Source organism: Clarias gariepinus, chromosome 24 (assembly GCF_024256425.1).
Source record: "Clarias gariepinus isolate MV-2021 ecotype Netherlands chromosome 24, CGAR_prim_01v2, whole genome shotgun sequence".
Lineage (NCBI taxonomy): Eukaryota > Metazoa > Chordata > Actinopteri > Siluriformes > Clariidae > Clarias > Clarias gariepinus.
The window spans coordinates 5,231,650-5,251,785 of NC_071123.1; the positions used below are offsets into that span (position 1 = coordinate 5,231,650).

General features: G+C 38.6%; 2 protein-coding genes across 7 annotated transcripts in view; both read right to left on the bottom strand.

The window, feature by feature from the left end:
• srek1 (splicing regulatory glutamine/lysine-rich protein 1) overlaps nucleotides 1–20,136 on the bottom strand; it is a 206,026-nt gene that overhangs the window by 94,604 nt on the left and 91,286 nt on the right. The gene's annotated exons all lie outside the window — the stretch shown is intronic.
• The window catches only part of mast4 (microtubule associated serine/threonine kinase family member 4), a 101,423-nt gene that overhangs the window by 35,603 nt on the left and 45,684 nt on the right, over nucleotides 1–20,136 (bottom strand). For 5 of the 6 annotated variants that reach the window (XM_053485370.1, XM_053485371.1, XM_053485368.1 and 2 more), the window contains exon 4: nucleotides 14,500–14,531. In XM_053485370.1, the coding sequence (XP_053341345.1) occupies nucleotides 14,500–14,531 (32 nt within the window). Of the gene's footprint in view, nucleotides 1–3,946; nucleotides 4,028–6,609; nucleotides 6,758–14,499; nucleotides 14,532–20,136 lie in introns of those variants that run through there. The other variant, XM_053485369.1, reaches the window with a different exon arrangement.

Genomic DNA, 20,136 nt, shown 5'->3' on the forward strand with positions numbered 1-20,136 from the left:
AATGATGCATCAATGCCCTTTTAAAGCCCTGTTTTAGCTTCCAGCATCTGGCTGAGGGTGAAAACTGCATTTGAACCCAGGTGTAGACCATGGAAGTGACCTCTGGTTCATGTTGACACAGTGGGTTGGAATTCATCTCGAGCAAATTCCAGCTTTAAGTATTCCCAAGCTTCAAGCAAACCGGAGTTTCACATAGACTCACGCTTCAAACAAACCTGAGCTTCGTGTTGACCCAAGCTTCAAGCGAACCTGAGTTTCATGTAGACACAAGATCCAAGCAAACCAGAGCTTCTTGTAAACCCAGGTTTCAACCAGCACAAGCTTAAAGCAAACCCGAGCTTCATGTAGACCCAAGCTTCCAGTGAACCTTATGTGAACCCAACCTCCAAAAAAACCCAAGCTTCAAGAAACTTGGGATTGAAAGCTAACCTAAGCTTCATGTATACCTGAAATTCTAGCAACCTACTTACAGAAAGGAACACCAACATTATTTCAAATTTTACAAAAGTAGATAAAGGCATCATACAGTTTCCGGAGCATAATATCTTCCCAAAGCACAATATACAAGTGTACCAGTTATTTTATATCCTGGAAAAGCTTTGTATACACAAAATACAGATAAAATTCAACACAAAGTATATTGTAGTTTTGACAGAATTGCTTTTGCTCACAGCCTCAGTTGAATCTTGCATTGCTGTATGCCTCACTGCAAGCATCAAACACTTGATTACCTTTGCAAGCGTGGTAGCTTGCATCCATTAAGAAACTGAGGTATGGACAAGATTGACCTCGACATCATCTCACTGTCATGCGACTAAACATGTCAGTCAGCAACAGAAAATTACCTAAAGAAACGCGTCAAGCATCCACTGCTAGAGTTTCAGTTAGTGGTTCCAATGTAACTCTACCTCCTAAAGAGATCTGTCCAGGCACATCTCGGTAAATCTGGGAAATTTGTTCGCTGTAAAGCAAGTGTCCACTCCATCAACTGAACATTAGGAGAACAAACAGGAAACGTTTGCTTGTCCTTATACACAGTTTGCTAATCCAAAAAGAAAGCAAGGCCACTTATAGTGCATGCATTTGCATTCCATGCCAAAGTCCTCACTGCTCATCCTGAACATGCCCTCAAACATTCTCCAGATCAAGTAACGGGGATCTACCACTTCACATTCTGACTGGTAGAGAGGAGACAGAAAAGATGAGAAGGAGTAGTGAATGAGTCAGAGCAGGACTCCATCATCAGTATTCTCTATTTGGCACTGCTCCAGTATATCGAGGTCCTTCTTTGAAGCTTGTCTGAAATGGAAATGTACTGGTTTTCAATGGTTACATCCAGGTCTAAATATTGGTGTCTACTTACTGTACCTTTTGGAAAGCCGTTCTGGAAATGGTCATGGACACCACCCCTAAAGTACTTTACCAACCAAAAGTATGTCCAATCCCCCCCTAATGTGCTTGGTAAACACACCAGTTTAGATTTAGTCCTTTTTTTATTATTGGAACTAAAAAAAAATCGTTTTTCCAGTAGATTTTATAAAGTGGCTCAATTTCTACCCATTCAGTCACAAGAGCATTACTGAGGTCAGGGAAAAGGTCCTGGCACACAGTTGGCGTTTCAATTTATCGTAAGGGCATTTAAAATTGTGCAGGTTAATAAAGTTCTTTCACCAGGGTATCATCAATCAGATATCAAAGAGTATTCAATACCTATTGTGGACTTATCTGGGTATGATCTTCGAAATTCCAAAAGTTGCAATCTGATTGGCGTTTCCACCAATTTCCATTGGAAACACCAACGTTATGGCATATCAGCACACGTTTATGATCTGTCATGTCTCAAGGTGACTTCAGATATTTAATTAAAGCAATTAGTTCACAGTTGTGAATAAGCAAGACCTCTGCTTTTGATGATAAAATACTGGCAAAAACAGTGGGAAAGCATTTGCGATTTCATTCATTGAGGGTCAGGGCCCTTAACCCCTTATCTTCTCAACTCAAACATAATATGTTTTAAGATTTAACCACACCTGAAAATCTAAGGAACAGCCAACATTGAACCTAACCACCAGGCATTTTTAAAGGCCATCCAGGTAATAATGACATCACACAGATTACCAGTCATAAAGCCTCCAGTCTCCCAACATGCAGACCGAAGACCATAACCCAGCCCGGGTTCTTTTATCTCTTCCACCTTAGCTTTGCTGATTTTAGCAACGACATCAGGTCTAATCGCCTTCTCCGGTTGCTGTGTCCCAAAGGGTCCTATATAGCAGCTTGTGCTCTAGATAGAAGTGAACTCTTTCTGTGCCCCCATTACAAGAGGATGAATTAAAGACACCCATGGAGACCTGAATCACAAGAGCTGCTAAGTAACTTTCCTTTAGGTTAGAGGCATGAATTTCTGTGATGACTTTGTTTAAGGAAACCTCCAATCATAAATAAAACACAAGTCCTTTAAGTTAGAGGTATTCAAAGGTAGATTTGGTGGTATAGGTTTGCCAAGAAACGTCCATCAAAAACAATCATGTTGAGTTAAAAAAAAAAAAAGGGATTTATTTTTGTCCTATCCTAAAACAAAGGCTAGTTATGCAATGTCCCAAAAATGCATTAACATACTACATTTGCACCTCCTTCTTTGCAAACTGATTTTGTATTGATCAGCCATAACACTAAAACCGTCACCAAGTGAATTGGATAACATCCATTATGAATTATACACCAGTAAACAGAGAGCAAAGGCCAGTCCGTCTGGTCCAACCACACAGAAAAACCAATGTAGCACAAATTGCTGAAAAAAAAATCAATGCTGTCCATGGTAGAAAGGTACCAGAACACCAGTGCACCACTGCCTGCTGGACACGGAACTCAACAAGGCCAACAACCTGACCTCCAAACTCCTGAGATCCTGATCTGATCAAGCACCCATGGGATTCACTGGCCAGACAAGTCTGATTCACAGCTGCCCCACCCCAAGATCCGCCACTAACATCCTGGTCCAAGACACCAGCACACACCCAGTGGTCTTGTGGAGTCATGCCCCAAGAGACCAGGGCTGCCTCGGTGGCACAAGAGAACCCTAAAAACCTATTGCTGATGAGTGTATTATTCTGTAGTTATAATCATGTGCAGAAATTATGGTTTCTTATCTTTCCTCTGCTTCTGGTTGAACTCTTAAGCATTCAGCACTAAAATCCCAACATATCTGTTGAATAAGTGAATGTCCAACCTGTTTTAAATGAACATGAGTTAATCAGAGCTACTTGAACGTAAAATTTCATTTTCCTGTCCAGATAGACACATTAGAGGCATTAAGTCAGACTGGTGTACGTCATGGTCTGCAATTTTAGTCGCTATTGGGCAGCACGAGAAACCGACACAGTACGTCAGCTGCCTGATGATCAAACACCGTCGGATTATACAGACACAAAGCAGTGAGACTATCAATGATGAATCTACAATGATTTCAAAAGTCCGTCCTGAAAATGTGCCAACACATCAAAAGCAGTAACATCTGATCTTGCACGAAAGCAGGAAATCCAGTCCAGCCCTGTGTTATTCCATTTTAATTAAACTCAAACAGAATTTAGTTTTTTTACCATTTCCAAAAATGGCGTCTTTTAAAACCCATTTTCCCCCACAATGGCTTACTTTTTTCCTTAAGATTTGGACCGACCTCATCCGCCGCTCAATTCAGCCACAAATCCTATTTTGCACTTGAAAGAAGGCCGACACAAAAGCTCAGCGCGTTATATAAGCCCACCATCCCTTTCTATGAAATTATATAAAAGCTTTTTGAAAAATAAAACGAGCAGAACTTATCATTCAATTGAGATCTTTTTTTTCCCGCTTAACTGTTGCTGTTGAAAATCAACCTGAGTAACATCGGAGCGTGAAACCTCGCTCGACTCCTGAGAAACAAAATGTCGAGGAAGCGTGCTCTTACCTCCAAAAATGGAAGGCGTGCAGCGGGCTGCATGGGCTGCAAGGGCTTGTGGGAGTCGGGCTCAAGCTTCTTGGAGTGAGGCTGTAAGTCAAATCACGGTTCGTCAATGCTGACCCAACGTACGACCTTACAGTAGGCGAGTTATGTACATCACACATCGAAAGGTGCATTTTGTGCTCGCTAAAACTAATTAAAGTCGAATTTTTATTAATATACAAGTCATTAAACATAATCCACATTTCCAAATAAAACATATGTACGTCTTAAGAATTCTTTGGATTGTTAAAGGTTTAATTTAGAACCCTCTATAAACCATTTGTTATAGGGTTCTAGATGGAACCTTTAACAGTTCTCACAGAGAGATAGAACGATTTGACGTCTATTCCTGCAAAGTATGTACAAATCCAACAGAATGTAGTATAAGGAAGTTTCAAGTCAAAGTGGTACTTATGAAGAAATTGAAGTTTTACAAGCATTTTAAAGAAGGCCGTACATCCGTGAACAACATTCTCGGCCATAAGAGCTCAGCGCCCACTGCACTCAGTGAAATGTCTGAGACTTTAAAATCGATAAATGACTTCTCGCCAACTTGCGCAAGATACGCATCAATCTGTAGGAACCTTTACATGCTTGCGTCATTAACGGAGTTCCAGGGAGGCCAGCGTTTCAGCCGTGAAGCAAACATGACTCCGGTGTATTGAGAAAACGTTAAACCTTGATGGTATTCAAGCACAAATGAAACGCTAGGGTTGGTGCGTTGGCGTAACTAGTGTGTCTGCACAATCAAAAGTCCCAGTTTGACTTGAACACTTCTTGTATATTAGCATACACTGCCTTGTGTTTAGGTTTCCATTATATTAAACCTACATGAAATGTATACGGTCCAAAAATCTAAAGCCACACTGAAAGTCAGGGAATCGGGAAGTTTTTAAATTTGAAACCCTTTAAAACAAGAACAGAAAATATTTTATATGAACTATTTTTATGAAAATTTGTATTATACTCTATGACTCTAGCGCCTTTGTATGCAAACTCGAATTTTTTAACACGTGCGATGCATAGGCTCTTATGAATCCATGCCAGAGTGCACGTTGTCATTCAAGCCAAAGTGAATGACAAAGAAAGTTATAATTTCATGTACATAAATATTCCAAAGATTCTAACATAGAATAACTTAGTTAAGTTACATTAAGCCTTTATTTGTCAGAGCGCAGGGTCAGCCATGACACAGCGTTCCTGGACGAAGACAGGGATAAGGGCCATGATCAAGGGCCCAACAATGGCAACCTGGTGGAGCTGGGGCTCGAACCGCCAACCTTCCGATCTGCAAGTCAGTGCCTTAGCCCTCTGAGTCACAACTGCCTCTATTAATATAGTTTGTAATAAAAAAAATAACGGTTTATATTCACATAAAGAAAGAATCTTTCTGTGCTGGTTTCAGAATTTTGGACCGTTTGGACCGAAATTCGGATAAAGATTTCATGAAGTAAAGGAACTACTGTAGTGCAGATGGAGTTACAATTCAGCGGAGTATACAAATGTTCTCATAAAAACAGGAAGTTCTGAAGATAAAGAAGGTGAAACCTGGAGACAGTCCATAATTTCGACATCTACTTTTATCTGAAACGTTCAGATTTTTTTTTAAGGACTTCATGTACAACGCTTAATTTGAACTCCATCTGCTATACATCATTGCACGCATTACCACAGAGCAGCACCACAGCAGTGATTGGATCAGTGAATTTATTCTGTATAGAGCTCAAAGAATAAACCCAACCATGTCAGCATTCAGCTTCTATTATACCTCACACACCAAATTCTATTAGTACTGTTTTTTTTTTTGTTTGTTTTTGCATTTACAACTTGCCAAAAAAAAAAAAAAAAAAGCCTGCGCACGCTACGTGCGGCTCAAACCAAACACTGCAACATGACCTCCAAATTTCCTCTCCCCTGGCTGTTTTCCTGGAGGCCTTCGAGTGCATAGACGCTGGTTGCTGGTGGTGCAGAAGACCATTGACAAGCTAAACCAATCACGTCACCTGAAAGTGCTGAAACGGACGTGTCAGGAGATATGCATGCACGGTGCGCTTAGCAACACCAGCAGTGATGCAACACGCAGCTACAGCAGATGTAAACATGTGATGTGCTTTCCGTGACCTCCGGGGACGGAATTTGATTTCTTTACGGTTACAAATCCCTGAGATGTGAACGAGAAACGAGAGCACATGGTAAATATGAGACGGCATAATGAGACGGCAGGGATGTAACTTAGAACTGATCAGGTCTCGATGTATAAGGGAAATTCATCATCATCATCATCATCATCGAGTGCATCCTGCTGAGGGGAACACGAGCCATATCTCTGTACGTCACCTCATCCAAACGGACAGCCGAAGCTGGCGGGTTCTCCAACTGCAGACCTCACTGATCGATCGCCAATTCTTGCTGATCCCAGATCAAATCCACTCATACACACCCTATTTCAATCCTGAAACTGACCCCAGATCAGTTTCAACACAGCAACCCTTCTCTAGCAAACCTTTTATTATGGTTTTATTATTCGAGCACACTGCAGAAACTGCTGCTGTGGTAATGCTGCACCTTTCAATGATTCTGCATGTAAATAAAGACGACGCAGCACACAAAAGGGAGGAAATACTCACTCGAGTGTCAGCCCCGGAATCCTTAACCTCTCCCGCTGGGCTTTCATGGCTGTGCTAGACTGGATTGATCTATTGTGCACATGATATTTCCGTTCGCAGAACCTCACGGCACGTCAACACAGCAACGGAAATCGTCTGGTCCTGATTTTTTTTTTTCCTTCCCTCCCCCTGTCCTTATACTTCTAGGTCTAGCTGTCAGATGAGATCGTCAGTCGTCTATGGAGAACTAAGAGGCTGGACAATGGCTCTCTTTCTCCTCCCATCCCTCTGCCGCTCACACTTTCTCTCTCACTCTCCTGCTCTCTCCCTGTGTCTCTCTCTCCCATACACAAACATGCATGCCTGGGATCCAGGCCGCCCCTCCTCCACCGGTGGAAGACCCTTACGTCAGCAAAGCCAAACACAGAGCATGGAGATTTATCATCCCTACACCAGACTGCACTCAACCTCCTCAATGAAGCCTCATACAGTTTTAGATTCCGTCCCACTGTAATTAAAACGTCTTCTTTTTTAAAAATATTATTTTCATCATGCGCTAATAGACGTGCAGACTGCAGTGTCCTCCAAAACATTCATTAGCATTTCAATGCCATCTTTTGTGCCGCGCAAGAAACATCATGACCTCGGCAGGACAATTCGAACCCTCATGAGCAAAACTAAATGAGATCTTACATGGGATTAACGTGTATTTGCTTTTACGCAAGACCCCAGTTTAGCAAGAGCAAAAGTGACTGAAGTGATCCGCTGCCTTAATCCCAACGGATCTGCCAATCCGGATTTTAGTGAGCAGAAAAATCCTTAAAAAAAAAAAAAAATTAATAAAAAATTTGTTTAATATTACAATGATAGGCTATTATCTTTACCAGGTTGTTAAGAGGGATGTTATGAAGGAAATAGAATAAATGACCATTAAGAAATTGAATTTTATGCTTTCAGACTTCTCATCACTAGCTTGGTACTTTAAATAATCTGGCAAGCTATGTTAGTTAAAAAATGTTACTGCCAAAGTAGGTCTATAAGCTTTAATATATTACATAATCTGATTGGATGAGACCCACGATATCCATGAGTGCTGATATTGAGCATAACAGCACTCAGATGTTTAAATACATACAGTACATCACTGTTATCCTAATAAACGGTAATTGCACTAAGCGGTGGTCGCCAGGATTCGTATGTTTTCCACAGTACTAGAAAGAGGAGAGAGCAGCTGCCTGACGAAACTCACACTCAAAACCAGTCACAGAAGCACTTCCAGCAATGAAACCATAACTGATAACATTATGTCATCTTAAACAACACCTTGTCTCCCTAATGAAAGCTTCCTAAGCCGCTTTGAATGGACTCTGAACCGTCCGTGTTGTTTTGCTCGTGGCTACTCAAGTTTTATGATTATGATTACATTTAGACATTTGGCAGAAGCTCTTAGCCAAAGCGACTTACAAAAGTGCTTTGAAGTTTCAGTCACTGGATAGATCCGTTATTGTGTTCCTAGGTCACTTATTAAATATCATAAAATCAAACATTTTTTTTCTTCTTCTTTATTTTACTACTAAATGAATACAAATATTGAAGCATCGAGTAGGTCTTTAGTCTTTGTTTAAAGGTTGCCAGTGACTCGGCTATACGAACATCTAAAGGAAGCACCTACTGCTGTGTGGAACAAGGGATTGTTTACGGTCTATAGCACACTAGATTTGTCTTTAGCGCTATTTGGGATTCGACCCCGGGACCCGAAAGTTAGCTGATATTCCAAAGCGAGATAAGTTGAAATATAATGTAAATTTCGTACGTTTATCAGGACTGCCCACTACCTTTTGTCCTTTTGACTAGATATTGTCGGTAAGAATTTAAAACTATTTCATTAATTACACCAACTGTTGCTCCTGTTGATGAAGCAAAATAACTAGTTAAGTATGCAAACAAATCATGATCTGTTAATAATAACTGCCATTTATAGAACTGTTGTATAAAAGCAATACCACATTCGAGGTCATGCTGTCGTGCCGAATATTACAACCACATCACAGCCATGCTGATATTCCGTATATGGAAATTCAAAGCAGCCATTGAAAATCACACGGCACTGGAGTCATACGGAGGCACGATCATAAACGTCAACAACTATCGTGTAAAAGAAATGACCCCTAAAAGGTAGTGTATAACACACACACACACACAGATAAACAGACACTCACACACACATGCACAGAATGACTCTCATCTTCTCTTACTCACATTTACTTGGGTTACCATAACAGACTTTACTGAGCAGTCAAGAGAAATAAATGTAGTTACAGAAATTTGACATTTTCATTACTGGGAAACAGTTCTGCTTGTTCTAAGGCAGTTCTTTCCACCTAGATTCCAATTCTCTCACTCTCTCTCTGGCTTATAAAAATACACTTTGTTTTCCTTTATTAACATTATTTTAGTGAACAAACATTTCCATAATTGTTCCATTAAATTCCTTCAAGCTTCTGTGTTGTTTTGCGGCCGCTTTTTCATAAGGATGTAGTTTAGTATTTGGGACAGTTATGAGCGCGCTGGGACAATTAAACCTGCCATCTGAGACCATTTCTGGGACGGTCATAGGAAGGGAAAAAAAGTAAGTCAAATTCTGAGCTCAGGCCGTAACGAACGTGAGTCAGACAACACTTGTTCGCTTGGACCGTAAACCAAATGAAATACATTTTTGACATTTCTTTACAGGTCGGGATTTTCCAACAATTCTTAGAGGTTTATACTTTAGGGTTGTTTATTTTGTCAAAATTTTCTGTATGCTTTTTCGTAGACCTGAACCACCTGCTGCAGCCAAGCCCCGTCCACTGAACAAGACAGGGCATTTTAGGCAACATCTAGGTTTTCTTCTAGATCTTTTTCCAAACATGACTGCAAGTAAGTAATTATAGTGGCACCATAAAAATAGACAGACATAAGTACTAAATATATAACAGGTGAAAACAAACTGGTATGTCAAAACAATACCACCAAAAGAAAAAGTAGGAAACAACTACAAGAAGAAACTTTAATTTGGTAAAGATCTCAGAAGAACGCTTAATCAGTAGAAACCAATAAATTACGAAGTAATATAAATGGCAATCATCTTTGCACATCATCTGATGGATTAAACATGTTTGAACTACATCAAGCCATCAGTGTCCAGTAACGGATATTGTTTGGAAGCGCTCAGGTCAACGGTGTGGCATTTTCTGTGACTGATCTCTCTAAAGTAATGCTAGATCCCGTCATCATAAAGTGGCTTGCTCCAACAAGTTCGGGTCTCATCACCGAGCTATGGTCTCGGAGAAAGTTTCAGAAGTTTAAAGTTAGGAATCGACAGGGTAAGGGCATTGCTTGAGCTTAATATCACGATTTTATTGATTATTATTTCTCAGAGATTTATTCAAAAGAAGGATTAACAGTGACCTATTAACAGTGACCTCTTGTCCTTATCTCTGTATCCTCTTCTGTCTACACCATGCCTGTAGCTAACATTCAGATATGCAGCAGCTCATGTTCATGTTTATTTATAACCATCGTGCCAGTAAGGAATAAAATCTGTCGGGGTGTTCTGTTATAGGAAAGTAATCCACGACAAAGTGGTGTCATGTGGTGTTCAAACAAGGAGAGCGAGTACATATTATTATGTTAGAAAACAATGGTTTTAATTGTTTTATTACTCTTATACTAAAAAAAAAGTAGACACTGCAAGTTCATGAAAATAAAAAGTAGGCTGGTTTATTGGTTGAAATGTTAACAATATTTTTAACTGCATCTAAAAAAAAGATTGATTATTATTGCCTAATTCAATTTAATTCATAACAGACAACAGATTATGGATGTTCGAAAAGGAAAAAAAGAAATGCTTTGACAGATGATTGACTGTTTGCACCACTTCCAGGTCTCTCTCTAAAGCTTGGCTCAGCTCTGGATGCCATCTGGATGGTAGACAGCTGCGGTGCTGCATGTCAGTGAATAATCCATGTAGGACTGAATATTTCCTCAAATAAACAGGAGACAAACATATATTCGGGGGCCGTCATCATGATGGTGTCATAAGCAAAATCATCCCAAAGCAAGCTGTCATTCATAACACAGCGCCTGTTTTTTTAAACGACCAAATTCCGCATACGGAAGGACATGGTTTTGATAAACTTCACATTAAACCACGACAGTTAAAACAAAATGAACCCGGAGCGGAAACGCGATACTGTTTACATGAGATCTCTTGTCAGCAACATGTGCTCATAAAGCCTGCCAATCATCCCCTGGATCATATCAATCATCCTCCTGCTCTCTCTCTCTCATTCCTTCTTTTTTTGGACCAACTCCCAGACAAATACAAGCCAATCTTCCTCCTAAAGAGGTTGAAGCTCCCTCTGTATAAACAGCGCTTCAGCAGAGGCTGTTATCTTACACATCCCATAACGGCCGAGCATAAATATGATTCAGGATTGAGCAGCCCATGTGTGTGGGAGCTTTTTATTACCAGTCATCAATTATAAGCCAGGCAGTTCTTCCAGATGGCAGGCCGCAGGCTGGAACCTCATATGTGCTAAAGGAAGAAATGGATAGGGGCTGCCAAAATCCATGGCTAGGTGTTACGACAGAGCCAGAGAGCACCGAACGCTGAAGCTAGAGTGGAGAAGCGGAGCACGCCAGCTTTAGCAAGTGATGGCTTGACACAAACCCTACAAATTCTCCACAGGAAAATCAACAAGGCTCACTCTAGGACAGACACAAGCACATTGGGAAACTGGGTGAAAAGTTGTATGACTGTAACAAAGCTGAAGATGTGCACAAGTAACTTTGAGAATTTGTTTTTCTGTAAATTCAGCAGTTGCTGGAGTATGAGGCAACCTCTTAAAAATATATTTTCAGCAAACTGAAAAAGAAACCTGGAGAAAATAGGATCCATTTTTTTAAATTTTGATCCCAATAAAAATTATTACAATAAAAAAACAACTTAATTTAACTATCGAATCAAATTGTTATCTGCAAAAGAACAGCACTTTCTGGCATGTCTGAGGCAATGATATACCCTGTTTTAAGTATTTGGCCAAACCTGTTCTTCTTTGCCTTTTGGCTGTTCCCTTTCAGGGGTCGCCACAGCGAATCATCTGCCTCCACCTAACCCTATCCTCTGCTAGCTCTTCTCTTACCCCAGCTAACTTCGTGTCCTTTCTCACTGCATCCATAAATCTCTCTCTTTGGTCTTCCTTTAGACCTCCTGCCTGGCAGTTTCAACCCCAGCATCCTTCTACCGATATATTCACCATCTCTCCTCTAAACACGTCCACCTAAATCTGGCCTCTCTGACTTTATCTTCAAAACATCTAACATGGGTTGTCCCTCTAATGAACTTATTTTCGATCCCATCCATCTTTTTCACTTCCAAAGAGAACCTCAGCATCTTCATCTCTGCTACCTCCAACTTTGGCCAACTTTTGGCTACCTTCAATTTTGGTGTTTCAATTAATCAGGGTCCCACTAAAGAGCAATCTTAACCTCTTAAGACCTGAGCTTTAATTCTGCATGCATTTTTTATTTTTCCTATGTATTTGAGATTAGTAGGACCAGATAAGTATAAAATCTTTAAACATGAAACTGAGTTTGACACTCTCTTGTGTTTCCACTAAATAGTGTATTGCATTTTTTGCTACCTTTAGATGATGCTATAAAGTGTCCACTACTTAGGACAACAGGTCTAAGTTAGACAGAATGAAGTACAAGCAGCTGTGGACCCAGGTTGTGTCTCCATATGAGGACGAGGGTCCCAGGAGGTTAATGTCTAAGCATACCAAGACATCTTGGACAACGCAGTGATTACAACTTTGTGGCAACAGTTTTGGGACAGCTTTTTCCATTCCAACATGACCATGCCACAGCGCACAAAGCAAGGACTATAAAGTCATGCTTTGATAAATGCACACCAATCGAGAACACCTAGGATGAACTGGAACATAGACTGCGAGCCAGGCCTTCCTGTCCAACATCAGTGCCTGTCCTCATAAATGCTCTACAGAATAAATGAGCACGAATTCCCCCACAAACACTATAAAAAAACTTATGTAGGGCCTTCCAAGAAGAGTGGAAGCTGTTATTGAAGTATATGTGTTTGAATACAATGTCATTGCAGGTCTGGCCAAATACTTTTGCCCATATAACCTAGCATAAACCGATGGAGTAAAAATGTGAAGAAACTGTTTAGACCTCTCTTAAACTCTAAAAGTTCTTGTTTAAGAAAATTTTTATTTAATGACTGCTAAGTTTAAAAGCTGATTCTGGCTGTATACTGTAATGTGTTCATTGACACAACTGAGACACATTTACCTCAAAAGTCTCATGCTAACCTAGCGCTTTACTTACTTACCCATTATATTCTAATGCTAGTTTCAACAAAACAGTTTGTAAATGATACACATTGAGAGTTAAATACAAAATCTCTCTCATGTCAAGCTGTGACAATTGTGTGCTAGATTAGTTGACAAAACAAAACTTTAAAAAACACATTTTTCAAAAAGTTTTACCTCAGAAATCCCAACCTAGCATAATCTTAACTGTTAGTAATAACAAAATAGAGCAAACAGGAAAATTAAATCTCATTAAAAATCTTCATCCATCATGTCAAGCTTGCCAAATGTGAGCTAGTTTAAAACAAAAACTTTTGAACAGTGCTATCGACTACAGCTCACTTAGCTAGCAAATGTTAGCTAGCTTTCAACCACTACAGTAGCTTAGCAGCTAGAGTCATTTTAGTGATGAGTGTTTGAGCAATGCTTTTTTTCAGACTTTTCCAGCTATGTTTACATACAGTAAATCATTAAAAATATAATGATTAAGACAGAGGTAGACAACATTTTCCACTAGTGGGAAAAAAAGCTACAAGCAGACAAGCTAATTTAGCCAATGCTAGTTAATACAAAATGCCAAAGCAATTCTAGTGATTATGTTTTGAGAAAACAATTCAGTAATGATATTTGGTATATATTTTCATCATATTTAACTATATAGAGTTACAAGTTTTGAAGTACTTCAATATTTAACCAACAAAATTTCAGTTTTCTAAATATTACATATAAAATGCTGAAGGAAAATCACTAAAGCACAGCTGCTAAAGCACGACAATTCATTTTCTTTCTTATAATTAGTTCATTTATTTCCATACAGCTGAAAACACAGGACTAGTAATATAACTTGGAATGAAAAAAAAAAAAAAAACAGAAAATATGCTTTGAAACTAAATTCACAGTTAGGGTTGTGAGATCTGTAGATGTCAGTGACAATTATAGGGTTGCCCTTTTTGCATACATTAATTACTGTATACTTATATATATTAAAACATTCAAGGTAGCTATAAAATCATCGCAAACACACCCATAAACATTTATTTAAACAAGTATTTACTTAGAAGGGATTAATTTATTTTCATTGGTACATTTTACTTACTATACGTAAAAAAAAGTAGGCCTATTTATAAAAACTATATTTGAATGTTGTTCTTGGTCTTTCGGCTGCTCTGGTTTTACGCCGGATGCCCTCCCTGACACAACCCTCCCATTTTATCCGGGCTTGGGACCAGCACTGCATCCAGTGGCTGGGGTTTAGGCACTGGGTGGAACCTGAACCCCGGCCTTCTGTATGGCAGGCAAGAAACCCATCATTGAGCCGCCGATGCCTCAAACTAGCTATTTAAGTGTTTTTTATAAAACATTATAATGCATGCAATAACAGTCATAAAATGTTGCATATCAATAGAATCTGAGGTCAAACATTTATACGGTATAATGATAAGAAACGAGCCACCTTGCCAAAAAACAAAAAACAACAACAACACTGTGCTTGTGGTTATGGGATAACAACATTTTAATAAGAACATTTACTTACAAGCTCCCTCTCCTGGGCAAACTGAGCTCCTTCTGGAAAAAAGACAGAAAAAAACAGAAAGGTTTTAGTTGAAACGTGTGATTATCTCACACTTCAAGCACATTTAAGAAGCATTAGAGGAAGTGCAGTTAACTATTTACAACACTTAGGCCTTTTTCCTTTATCCAGCTTTGCCTGACAGGGATGTCAAGAGCGTGGGAAGTTCCCTTATTCTGGCTTCTCTCAATGGAAAGAGACGGTGCCCCGAATAATTACAATGAGCTAGCTTCTTAACCCTGAGCTCTAACCGTGAATAAAACCTAGACATACTCACACACATTGCTAGTCTGGCTATTCAAAGCCTGCTATGACTTCACCGCTCTGGCTCAATGGTTCAGAGAGGTGACCCATTTTCCCAGCACTCCAGATTTTTTTAAAAAGATAGAGTCGGACACAAGCCAGTATGAATTAAACAAGTCATGCAATGAGCCTACACACACGTCACCCACATATTAATTTATTAACTAAACAGAAATTCAATAGAAGTTTTACATGATATATAAAAGCATTGTCATAAAAAAAATCTAATTTATTTATTTATTTTTCAAATTATACAGTGTTAATAGATGATGTTTTTTTTAGAAATCTTCAGCAGAGGGCGCTATTGTAACAAATTAATACTACAGTAGGACTTGAACAATGTCCTTGTGAAACTGATTTTGACGTGTTCTTGCTTATATCGCTCAATCATCAGCCTCAAGAGGAAATGCAGAAAGCTGTTATAATACACACAGTCTGAAATGAACGCACTCCAGCATGACTACATGACAGGAAATATTAGATAACATCAATTTCATCACCATTCTAAATCAACCGTCACAAAAAAAAAAGGAACTAAGAAAAAAAAAGAAGTAAGGGAGACATTTACACAAGCAGCTGGAGTATTGATTTAACCCAAAAAAGTTTGTGTAAAAGCTGTTGAAAAGTTAGGCGTGAGTGTGTAATATGAAAATAAAAGACTCTTGAATACATTTTCTAACAAGCTCTACAAAAAAAAAAAAAAAAAAAAAAAGTCCTGATGTGTGCGCTGTACCTCCAGCTACTCCATATGGTGCTATAACATAAGTGCGCAGTGAGCAGACTAGCACAATGTAAATGTAATGAGACAGAACGAGTGGAAGAGCACAGCAGGATGGAGTGCAAGCTTTTTCCTTAAAGATGCAAGAAAGAGCAGCATTCATAAGAGTAGGAGACAGCTACATAAGCCTTGCATACTAATTGCCAAACCTACATAAACTTTTATGATGGAATATTCAATTAGGTTTAAACAGGCTCGGACAATTTTGATCGCAGTTTCTGAACTTAGGAAAGTCAAAACAACCACAACTGACTTATGTCATGTGACATAAGTATGTCATAACAACTGACTTTGTATTAAACGGACTGATAAATATCAAATGTTACCTTTAAACATGTATAAAGAAAGGCTTTGCTTGAGGAGTGTTTATAAGGCAACATGTACACTACATAAGCCTTTTATGACACCTGACATGAAGCCTACATTATATAAACAGCTATAATTGTTAATAAGCATCAAGCATCAGCTTTTTTTAAACGCTGACTTCCTCAATGCCAAGGGCAAGCTAACGTAACATGAATAACCAAGTGAAGTGACATTAGAATGTTATAACTACTGACGTTGTATTACAAGATTTAAAAATATAAAATCCTAAATTGAAATATATATGAAAAAACTATTCACTTTTGGACGGTTATTCATAATGTTTCATTCATAATGTAACATGACAACTACATATGCCCTTTTGACACCTGATATAAGGCTACATAAAGACTGATAACGTCTCATTTTGTCAGCTGTTAGTTTCCATAAAGCCCAGATTTATCAAAATTGTTGCCAAAGTGACATAATATCAACATAACATCATAAGAATGTCATAACAACTGACATAGCATAGTGTATGACGGACAGTCACTATGGTGTTGACGACCAATCAAATATTCCCTCATACTTGGGGGTCAGATGCATTTATAATCTCTTTAAAAGAAACATGAATCTTATTTTAATTACGAATCAACGGAAATGGACACAACACTGTCATAATGGTATTATAACCTAATCATTGGTATTTGTAAGAATTACCAGCAGAAGTCTGTATAAAATGGCAGAGAGACATATAAATAACTCTCATAAAGTTATGTTGTATAACATAATATTTTTATGAGCAGAAATTTTTAATCCATGTTAGAAGATATAGGTATAGAGTACATAACTGTTCATAATGTGTCGTAAGCAGTTATAACATTGTTATGAGCAGAAATATGAACTGTTCATAATTTAATTTAAGGGTCAGAGAAAATACATATTTCTCATATATCTCAAAATATATATAACTCATTATGATTTCCTGTAATATAAAACCAATTATTATTGTACCTCATACTGTTATAATGCACATATGCATGCTGAGCAAGTACTGATGTCAAGAAATGCTTCGCAGCATATTTTGGTAACTTTTTAGTTCACTTAGCATGCTACGGTGACATAATTAAGTCAGTAGACATACTGTAGCGGTGTAATATAAGCTTACAAAATGTTATAACAATCCTATGCCACATATTGTTAATCTGATAGAAAAACTGAAATCATAATGTAGCCTTTATGAGATCTGACACATGAGTTAAAACAATATAAATGTTTATGCAAGGTACTGTCAGTGGTCATGATGAACTTAAGTAGGTGTCATGTCACTATAAGCGCTGCTTTTAGAATAAATCTTACCAAAGGGTGTTCAAGTCAAACTGGGATTGAAATTTCTCATGAATGAATGAATGCATAAAACCGATTTACTTTTAAAGACTTCAAGCACAGTATGGTGATGAGATCCCTAGCCGCAGTAAAACATCTGGATGGTGTGAACATGTTAAACAAGGCTGTTCATTACAGAAGCTCAACTGGGAATTACTGCCGCAATGTCCAATCCCGGTTCTGATGTACTGAGAAAACTTTCCACCTCGAAGGTATCCAAGCACTGGTGAAACGCTTGGATAAATGCATTGGTGTAGCATTGGATTATATAGAGGAAATAAAGGGATGACTAACTGTTCGGTTATTTTGCACAACCAAAAGTCTCGGATTGACTTGAACGCCAACAACAAATCTCGGTTTTAAACACATCAGTATGCATCTGTGAAACCTGAAATGCTGCTGCGAATCCATGATGAGACAAATGAAACCCTGAACGAACGTCGAGCTGTTTGGCAATCTCCCTCCTGTGTGATTACTCAGTGTAACACTGCAACATGCCAGGCGCGAAGCTCATTCTCCATTTACTGCTAAGACCAGATGACTTAATGAGCCTGCTGAATGACGGGAATACATCAGGCGTGCCTGTGATCATTGTTCCACCCTGCTGTTTCGGAGGTCAGAATGGGAAAGCTGATAAGGAGCGGGAAGGAGTCGTCCAAATGGGTATGAAAAATACAGACGTCTGTGCTTGTTTCATATGATGTTTAAATGTAAATAATAATAATAATAATAATACAGTAGTAGAGGAGAATGGAAGTGACTGAGGAACTACATAAGGAATACTGTGCATGCAGACTTTCTTGTAGATAAATCACACTTTCTGTGCAGAGCTGCTTCCCAATTCCAGTCACTTTATAATTCCAAGAACAGCGATCCAGTCAAGCCATGCGTGTGTCCACGGACACTTGCCTAGTGATTCATCTTTTTTTGTATTCTGGGCCGCAAGAGAAAAAAACAAGGCTGTCCGTGGGGGAAAGAAAGCCCTGAGAGGAGAGCAGGATCTGCACAGTCATGACAAAAATATATTAGACCCAAGGATGAGTTTCCATAAAATGCTTTTGGTATCATCAAGTCTAGGACGTACAGTGTGACAACAGTGCAGGAGTTCCATATGCTACTTTTGCCATTATGTCACATTTAATAGGTTTCTAAATGACTGGTAGATTTCATTTTCAACAATCTGTCTTAATTTTCCAGACTTTAGACTCACGCATTTAAAGGAAAAACACTAGAAAGAAAGAAATTCTTTTTTTTTTTTATTTAAGGTTTTAAAAAAGCTTTGAAAGTGGTTTACACTGTACGAGGTTGCGTTCAAGCCAAACAGGGACGTTTGATTGTTTAGGATAACACGACACAGTTATGAGTGTAAAACTTGCTTCATGTTTTTTCTACATAATCACCTGCTACATTAATGCACCAGAATTTCCCTAGTGCTTAAAGAGTCTCATTAAGAGTCCTTTCACCGTACTGCGTCTTGACGTCTTTAGATGTTGTTGAGTTTTACGGCTTCTCTTCATTCAGGAGAAATTTCTTCATCAAGTCCCGGTTTGGCTTGAACGCCCCTTGTATTTGAATCAGTTTTTTTTAAATACGTCCTGTTGCATTTGCTCAATGTCTCAAAGTGTTCTGCCTGTTAACTAGTAAGAGATCATCCTCAAAGAGAACAACAATAAACGCACGTGTTGCAGAATTGCTAAACTATTTGAATAAGCTGTGTTTTTCTTCCACATCCACACATTTGAAATCTGCAGCATCTTTCAGACTAACGTCCAATGAGGCACGCTCTAACCATGTACACTTGCTAGTTAACAAGCCTAGCCGCTGCGTTCTATTAAACATGCATTAGCCTCGTTCTAGTGAAACGCTGACTTGCGTGATATCCTCAAGAGCTGCTTAAATTATTAGCTCAGATTGCTGTGAGATAGACAACGGAGCAACAACAGGGTATTGACAGCATCTTCTATCTGTGCGATGCCCTCAAGGACAGAGCAGTGACCCTGTGGGCAGGGGGTAGTCATGTCTACATTAAGATGACTGATAAGACCTTTGTGTCCTTCTGCTGCCACCACGAAGCTATCAGGGGAGTGACACACTCTTGGCTCAATGCAACAGAAACAATACATAATTTATCTTCCATATAAATTAAACTGCTTTTAAAAAGTAATTTTAAGAGCAAGATCCAAAAGACAAGTCAATTAAATTACAGAATATAAAAAGAAAAAAAACAACATACTAAAATTGTCTCAGTGTTTAAGATTTTTAAGGCCAAAAATTAACCAATAGAAATTTAATCAGCTAAAATCTAATCATTGGAATCAAATCAACTAATAATCATCAGGATTAGCTCAAATCAAATGTTCTCATCTCGATATAGTCACTTTAAATAACGAAATAAATCAAGATCAGCTCAAATAACGGCAATCAGTTAAAATAAACTCACTAATCGCGCTCAGCTTAAATAATCAGGATCAGCTCAAACATAAACAACTTAAATAACCAGGATCAGCTCGAATATGATCAACTTAACCAGGATCAGCTCAAACTATCGGTGGCAATCGATTTAAATAAAAGAATGAATCAGGTCAGGTCAAAACACACGATCAGCAAGATCAGATCAGCTCAAACAAGATCAGCTTAAATAATAAAGATCAGCTCAAATAAACGTCTTCCACTCAAATTATTGCAGTCACTTTAAAAGAGAATTTTTGTTCTCACAAATAAACATGTTCGTCTCAAACAACCGTAATCAGTTTAATTAAACTGACTACAGTTGTTTGAGATGAACAACCCGGGAGGAAATTAATTAAACGTCATCAGCTCACACATGATTC